The 8,772-nt window shown below is 37.5% G+C and overlaps 1 protein-coding gene across 1 annotated transcript in view; it reads right to left on the bottom strand.

Annotated features, from left to right (window-relative positions):
- Positions 1–2,529: 2,529 nt before the first annotated feature.
- The window catches only part of STRN (striatin, calmodulin binding protein), a 49,568-nt gene continuing 43,325 nt past the window's right edge, over positions 2,530–8,772 (bottom strand). The window contains exons 14-17 of the mRNA XM_009870890.1: positions 7,070–7,210; positions 4,765–4,872; positions 3,016–3,102; positions 2,530–2,929 (exon numbers count right to left, since the gene is read on the bottom strand). Of these exons, the coding sequence (XP_009869192.1) occupies positions 2,760–2,929; positions 3,016–3,102; positions 4,765–4,872; positions 7,070–7,210 (506 nt within the window). The 3' untranslated portion in view covers positions 2,530–2,759. The remainder of the gene's footprint in view (positions 2,930–3,015; positions 3,103–4,764; positions 4,873–7,069; positions 7,211–8,772) is intronic.

The raw sequence follows: 8,772 nt of genomic DNA, 5'->3' as shown, positions 1-8,772 counted from the left end.
TTATAAAGACAGTGAGGAATATATAAACATGGCACAAAATATGGCTTGGAACACTGGCATGAACTTCCAAAAAAGAACTACTAAACATCACATAAATCCTCCTGTCAGTGAGACGTAATCATTGAAATAATCTTTGAAAAGAAGCCTAATTGTTTAGAACATACATAAAACCTCACTGGCCAAGACAATATTAAAATGTGCATGTCTACAACTCTGCTTTAGCAAGCAGATGGACTAGATAACCTAAATAGCTTTTTCACCCCTAACTCCTATGATGATGTTCAGAAGATCTGACAGGCTCATGCACAATACCCTGCAGTCCTACAAGTATGTGAGCAAGTACAGTAAAAAGACATTGACATCAATTATGAAGACCAGCACAAAAATATATATACTCCACAACCTCTTTGTAAGGCTACATTTGTTTTGTTTTTTTTAAAGGCACCTCATCCTCTAGCTATTGCCAGCTTTTTTTTTAAAAAAAAAAATCACTTTTCAGTTTGAGCAAGAGCTCAACAGTGAGAAGGAAACATCTTTCAATTCACATTTGAACAGCCACTTCGTACATTCCAATTGTAATCAGAATGACAGTCTTTAAAAACAAGCATGCCAGCCTATTAGTTTTATGTACAGCAATTTAAACAACTGTAACTACATATTGTATTGTTTAAGCAAAAGCACAACATTCATTTCATACGCACACCATTATCCTTTGTATGCACAAACTCAAGAGAACTCTTAATACTCAAACATTAAAATGCACCCATGGAGTCTTCCCTTACTAGACACATTTAATACATGTTTACAACATATATACACATATATAATATACATAACTTTTAGAATTTTTCAAATAAATCTTTGTAATTTCCTCTTCAAAAAGAAATATGACACTGAAATAATGAGTCAAGTACACAGAACTCTCACAAAGCTGAACGCTCAGTTTTGCAGCCAAGTTTCCCCCCTTTCCATCATAACCAAAACACTTTATAAAAACTAAATCTGACATTATTGTAGTCATCTGTTTCGTGGTAAAGGTTCTAAACTTATCTATGGAAATATATTGCATATCTATATCATGAAGTGACATATCTCAATATTCTGAGCAATAAAAGGTAGTCCAAGATATTTTAGCAGTAAATATAACATGTTGCAGGCTCAAACAGCACAGGTCAACCTTTAATTCTAAATAATATAGTGGATTTAAATTGAGTTCAGCTTCAAATGTGGTCCCATCCCCAAACGCCACTCTAAAAATAACACAGCCAAACCCTATATCGATATCTCTCAATGATTCCTTTTTCAAAAGTGTCAGTTTAAGGGTAAAGATTTATTTATCAGTTTCCAGTCTCAACCTCAGGCTGGCATGTGGAAGAGTTACACTGGGTTCTTTCCTACTCACATCAGCACCAGAAATCGTCTCCAGCAGAAATTCTGCCTTCCATTCCCATTAGAGGAAAACACTGACTTCAGGCTTATAAGCAGTAATTCCTCTGATGATGATACATAATAGAAAAGAACCCACTCACCTTCCTTTTAGAAGGAATAAAGAAACTAAAATATTGGATTAAAACTTGTCATTCAAAACAACAGAGAAGCTCTGAATATAAAAACAGAGCATATCTGTTGAGTAACTACAGGCCGTAGGTAACCTAATCAATGGCACAACGCATCCAGTGAAGCGGACACATTTAAAAGTTCCACAAATGGTGCAGCTGGGAAACACCTCTAGAAGTAGCAGAACATACTTTGTATAGTTCCCACCTATTGCACTAGAAGGACTCATACAAAGCATCAGGTGGAGGTTTAATCTTCAAAAGAAGTATTTCACTGTTACCCTTAATGCCCAGAATGATACCCTTTTTAGCAGAAACAGAAAGAAGAGATGAATGTTTGATAGTTCAGTTGTAGGGCAGCTTCTCTGGAAAGCTTTGTGATACTTTCTTGTGCCAGGTCTCCAAGTATAAACAGCATTAGAAATCTGAATAAGTTAAATTTGCTACTACAGTATATACAGACTGCTTCAGTCTGTTGTTAACTGGAACTAGACTAAAGGCTCAGCTTCTAGCCACACACTAATACAGTCTTAAAAAAATTATATAAATTTTTTGGCAAACTAAATATTTACTGTGTAACACAGATATAACAAAAACTTCACTGCATTTTAATTTATGTTAGTAATCTGCTTTCTTTTAATTGCATTTACCTTAGACTAGCAGCCAGGTGACTGAGATTAACTATCGGCTACTGTTCCCTGAACAAGATCTAATTTATTAATACACAAGGGATGACAAAGTGCCTCTCACATGACACAGTGATGAGCATGTGAAGTGACGCTTTTTCCAGGTGATTTAAGTACATTACGATTGCTCAATGAGAAGCATCCTACAAAGTTTCCCTCTTTTCCTACTCCCTGATGCAATTAGACCCCTTCTTTCCAGTACTCCATTTTATTAATAGAGAATACATAGACCTAGTTTCACCCAAGGCCTGCCTGGACGAAAATTCAGACCCTCTGAAATAAAAGCATTTATTTTGTTTTTTAGCTATTTGAAACTGAGAGTTTCCAAGCTCTCAGCACCAGCTGAGCTCACAGAAACCAGAACAAACGTCAATTTAGAAAACAGCACCCTGCAAAACTAAACGCTTACAAACATTCTCTGAATTATAGGGCAGGGTAAGAAGATTCATGCCCTCCTGTTCTCTTTTGTGCAGCTGGTTAAATATATACAAAGTTAGAGTTGAAGGGAAGCACTCTGTCATACAAACACTTTAGCCAGGGCATCTGCTCCTGCACTGGCAATGTAACATTTGGAGGGGTGGAATGCCACATCATGAATGGACTCATCAAATTTTTTGCGATGAGCAGTAAATTCTTGGATGCAGGTCTTGCTTTCAAGATTCCACAAGCGAATTGAACAGTCATGACCTAAAGAAAGGGGAAACAGTTTTCCTTAGAGTTCTCATGTCTGCCACCATTACAAGAAAAATAAAATGAAATTGGAATGTACTTACTGCCAGACATCAAATATAGGCCATTAGGATCAACAGCTAAACTTGTAACCGCATCTAAGTGAGCTACCATGGAGTGGATAAGTTTTCCTTTGAAAGAAAAGATTTATTTAGGTCATTTTCTGCAATTCACTTTGTTATCTGTATTCACTGCTTAAACCCTACCACAGCTCATACTATAAATACAAGACTTTATCCCATGACTGAATCATTAAAATTATGCAAGAAGTCATTCTTTTAATGTTTACCTTCTCCAAAGAGCCAGAACACCAGTATCACCAACTTTTTTAGACCTTTGTTTTATGTCTGCAAAACCATTGCAAAGCTAAAAATCACTGTGGATTTTAAATATCCACCTCTTAATTCACTTAAGTGAGTTCAGGAGTAAGATCTTGACTGGGAAGAAGGGTAGGGGCTGAGTACACTAATAGGCAGTGAATATAAACTACATAAGAATATGGGGTAATTTTAGTCAACTAAGAGAGAATTAATGTTCTGTTACAGCCTATTATAATCACAGTAATGATTTAATGTTAAAAATAATAAATCATTACTCAAATGTTGGGAGTTTTTTTTGCAGCAGAAAATAAGACAGAAAAAAAGTGGCCATTTCCTCTACTACTTATTACCAAACTACATCATCAAACAAATCAGCTATTTTCAGCTTTTGCCTCATCTTCCATTGGGTCCTTTCACTTCTTCTTATTTAACATACCCCAATGAGGAGCAGTAAACTAAAAATCAACAAGAATACTGAAAGGTCTTAATTTAACTTTTAAGACAGTGTGACCTGGAAGCAGAGAAGTCACAAACTTAAAATTATCAAGATTCACAGTCAGAATACCATTACTATCAAAAAGTCCTTTAAAACCTAAGAATTTTATTATTACACATCTCAGTGTGACTCTTGCTACAAATGAGAAAAAAATATTATAAGCTTTCCAACTGATTCTGCAGAAGTGAGAGATTTGGAGAAATACAGCAGATCAAGTTGAGAAGAATGCCCAGTGGGGAACTTCTACCTGCAAGTCATCAGGCAGAGGTCTCGGAAGCATGGAAGGAGTGCCAGAGCTTTCTGCTCTCGCATCAAAATAACACAGGCAACGCGATGGAAGAAACATGAACACCAGCCCATTAAGATTTTGAAAAAGCTTCCTTTTATGTTAAATATTGATAAGCCCCATACATAAAGCATTTTACAAGAATGGACAGAGAATGATCATGGAATGGTTTGGGTTGGAAGGGACCTTAAAGATCACCTAGTTCTAATCCCCCCTGCCATGGGCAGAGGCACCTCCCACTCGCCCAGGCTGCTCAGAGCCCCATCCAGCCTGGCCTTGAACACTGCCAGGGAGGGGGCTTCCACAGCTTCTCTGGGCAACCTGTTCCTGTGTTGGACCACCCTCACAGCAAAAAGTTTCTTCTCACATTTGATCTAAATCTACTTCAGTATAAAACCATTATCTCTCATCCTATCACTGACAGGCACTGATAAAGAGTCCCTCCTCATCTTTCCTGCGGGCCCCTTTTCAGTACTGGAAGATGCAGGTTCCTTATCACTGTGCCAATAAAGCTTTAAGTGGGCTGGCAATCTTTGGGCTCTACTGGGTGATGAGCAATTTCTGTTGCAGAAGGTAGCCAGTTCTTGACATTTCGCAGCATTAATGTGAATAATACTGAACATAATGAAATACTGTTTATGTCTTATGTTATACAACCGGTATGACCAGAACCTGCTGAAAAGATGCACACCTGTATTGTTGTCGTAGAATTTGATGTGTCTGTCTTCATGAGCAGTGATACTAATTGGAAGAGTTGGGTGGCTGATGACTCTGTTTATCTGACAGGAGGAACTGACTGCTAAGAAAAAAAACACACGTATCAATACATATAACTTGCAAAGTTCTGTGAAGGACTGCTATTAGGATATAAATATGTAATCAATCTTATTTGCAAAACAATCCTTACCTTTATATAAGGGAAACTCTAAGCTAGCACCTTATGTAATGTGGTTTACTCTAAAATACCTTCCAAATTACACACACACACGCACACACACAAAGGCATACATAAACCATACGTCTGAGTGTAAATACAAACAAGTAAGTTCCAGCTTTTGGCCACAGTTTTAGATGGGCGTATCAGGCAAGAATGTGAAGCCAAAAACTGAGTGAAAAAAATCCTTTTTTTGCACTTCCTCACCTTGACATTCCTCATCTTGTAAAGACAAACTTCCTTCATAATATACAGACATTACAAGAAAATTAACACTGCAGGAAGGATGTTTCCAAGCAAATCAGATCCCAAGTCCTCACCCTCAGAGAAAAACTCACCTACTATTATTCAATATACATGAATTAAAATTCTTATTGAAGAAAGGGATGTTAATCTATTAATGGGAGAGCCATTTTCCCAGCCTTCAAGAACCGTGAAATATCATATGTATACATATGTATGTATATGCACACAAAAACCATAAAGGAGTGTCATGATGAGGAAGAGGATTGTCTCCTCTAAGGTGGAGACAATGCAGCATGGAGGAGAGACAGTGAGGAGCCCTCTTTCTCAGGGAGGAGCTGTCACAGACACTGAATAGTGGCCAGATGGACAGAACACCCCAACCCCTGCCCCCCTTGCACCAATGAGGGGGAGAAGGTAGCCGGGAAGATGAGAAGGGTTGGAGGGGGGAAAGTGTATTTCAGATCAAGTCATATTCATTGGTGTATTCCTTGCAGTATCCTGCTTCGCATCCTCACAGTTTTAAAATGCCAAGCAGAGTGACGCTTACGCTGAACAGTGGAGTCCCTAAGCAGTGGTGGTAGGGCATTTCAGGTGACTCATTTTCCTTTTGCCTAGTTCTTGGATAAATCATTTATTTATTTTTAAATACATGTAAGCTTTATAGCACTGTTACACAACCAAAGATACTCAACAGAGACTGCTGGTTGCCACAACATAGTCTGATTTTCTTAAAGGTATATTGCTAAATTACAGTGAGGAGGAGATTGTGAGAAAAAGAGAAGGGAAAAAAAAAAAAGGTAACTTCCACTGAATAGAAAGAACTGATTTAGGGGCATTTTTTCAGACAGGAACAAAGACGTGAGTTGAAAAAAGAAATCCTGCACAGTAAGGAATAATATAAAGAAGTGAAATGGTACTTTCCATTCACTGTTATAAAATGTCAATCATTTAGATATTTGAAAACAGACAAGCAAAGCCAAAAAGAAGGGCTTAGTCTCTTTGAAAAATATAATTAAACAGTAGAATTCAATGACAAAACTTGAAATTGAAAGAATTATTAAAATTTCTTAAAAGACTGAATGTTTATATTGTTATCAGGTTACCATTTTGGCCTGAATATGAAACCTCATGCTTCAGTTCATTCTGGTCTTTTTCCTAATGCCAGGGTAAAATAACTTACTGATAGCAGGCTCGTTAAGTTTCCTCCAAAACTTCTGATATTGGCCATTGCCATGATGCAAGACATTATACGGGACCTTGCAAACACTCTTCCACTGGAGCTCTGCTTTTCTCCTACAGTGAAAACTTCAACTAAAGCCCAATCGCAAATAAGCCAAGAGAGTATGTAAAATTCAGAAATGAGATACCTCTGAAGAAAACTAAAAAAGAATGCAACATACCCACAAATATTTAATATGTTCAACTTTAGATTTTCCTTGTATTACCCCTATTTTGGACTGAAGAGAGATTGGAAATCTTGAAGTTTCAAAGATAACTGTGCTGTATTAAAAAAAAATAAAATCTTTGCTTTTCCTTGTGCTACTGTTCCCTGAGAAGGAATTCAAATAATGTGGGCTTGTTACTTCTAACTTCTTTCAGAAGTACGTGCACTCTTCTGCTACTGAAATCCCCACAAGGTCTGTTGTAGTAGTAATAATTTACTGCTACATCTCAAAACACAGCTTGTAACATGTTTCATGTCATAATTTGTCATGACATTGGCTAATTTTTTGGAAACCCTGAAAAAAACATCAACAGTACTGACCTTAAACAAACCATTTTTTTTGTTTGTGGTGGGTTTTTTTTTTATACATACCAGTATCCACACTGGACTCCAGGGTAAGAATTCGTTGTCGTGTTTCCATGTTAAAGATGCTAGTGTGTCCACTGTTAAATGATGCTACCATGAGGCTTGGGTCACTGCTCACAAGATCTACTGATGAAGGGATTCCCATTTCTAGAAAACAATGAAGAGGAAAAAGAAACTCACTAGTAAGCACTTTAGTATCATGATCATAAAATGAAACATTACATTTTAAAATCTACATTATGCCAATCTGAATAGATTGTCCTGTATGGTCACTATTTTAACACGATTTTTCTGATATGTGTACCAACAACTTTCTTTACTGAGATGCTGTATCTGGAACTGCAGCTGGACAGAAACCTACTTGGAAATTAAGAAGGTAAGAGCTCCCTGGCCCCTTTTCCTTCCTTCAACTGTAAGAGCATTTCTCAAGCAAACCTCCATTGCATCAAGTAAAAGGACACGAAATTGAAGCGGAAAAACAATTTACACAACAGATAATTTATATTATTATTATTAACCTGGGCAAATTCAGAGCTTACAAAACCTGGAAGCTTTACAGGTGCAAGTTTTATACGCTGACAACGTCAGCATGGTAACTTACATAACTACATTACAAACGTGTATTACAAAGCTTCACCCATCCTGCCTACTGTGGTACACATCTGATCTCCTTACACCACAGCTCTCTAAACACTACGGGACAGAAGGCCAAATCACCACAGCTTGGGCCTAGGAAACACCCCTTAGAATTCTTCTCCACAAATGTCTTGTTCACCACTCACGACGTGAAAAAACACCACTGACTGCAACAGGTGCCAGGAGAAGGAGGAAGGGGTTGGGAGAGAAGACACTGAATGTTAAGCAATCTCTTGCACAGGGATCCATATAATGCAGGAATATCATCAGCTTTCTCTAAACCTAAGATTCATGGGAGAAACATCTTTCTTGGATTCACAACCTCAGGAACGTTGCTCAAGAACAGTGGTACTCAAAGAAAAAGCCAAAAAGGGTTAGTATGAGAAGACGTTTATTGTTTCTGAAGTGATCTTTTCTACCACTGCCACACCTCCTTATCTGCAGCTTCCTGGTAAGCCTATAATCATTACTGTAAGGACTTAAATGATGACTGATAGATATTTTAGAGATTTTGTTCAAGGTTCTCGATAAACCATAGGAAAACCTGGTTTCAAGGGATTAGAAATTCACAACTGGGTTTCATTTCAGTTCGGAATATAAAACCCCCAAAGATTAGTTCTGTGAGGCAAGACTACTCCTCCTTCCCCTTTAATTTAATATTTAAAAACAAAACCAACAACCCCTCCCCAAACAAACCAAACAAAAAAAACACTACCAGAAAGTTTTCAAAGTATACTGGTAGGGAAGCTGGCAGCAAACCAGTTATGTTTTTCACAGAACCCTGCAGACCTTTGGAAACGTACTTCCACAAGAACTAAAATACAATAAACATTTTTACATTGCTCAGTCTACTTTAACTAAAAAGCAATTGCAGATCTGACCAGCTTCACACCATAATTTGCTAAGTCTGTTCAGCTATGCCAAATTTTATTTTGCCTCAAACTTGTTTTGTAGAGCCAAGAAACTGTCTCAGTTCATGGGTTGCCTTTACGACCGACAGCTCTAAGAGAGTTTGACAATGTCAACAGTCTCATTACAGGGCCACTTAGTCAGACAGCACCTTCAAGAAATTA

This window comes from Apaloderma vittatum, unplaced genomic scaffold, assembly GCF_000703405.1.
Source record: "Apaloderma vittatum isolate BGI_N311 unplaced genomic scaffold, ASM70340v1 scaffold9916, whole genome shotgun sequence".
NCBI lineage: Eukaryota > Metazoa > Chordata > Aves > Trogoniformes > Trogonidae > Apaloderma > Apaloderma vittatum.
Note: the sequence above shows the minus strand (reverse complement) of the source record. Positions and strands in the feature narration are given on the sequence as shown.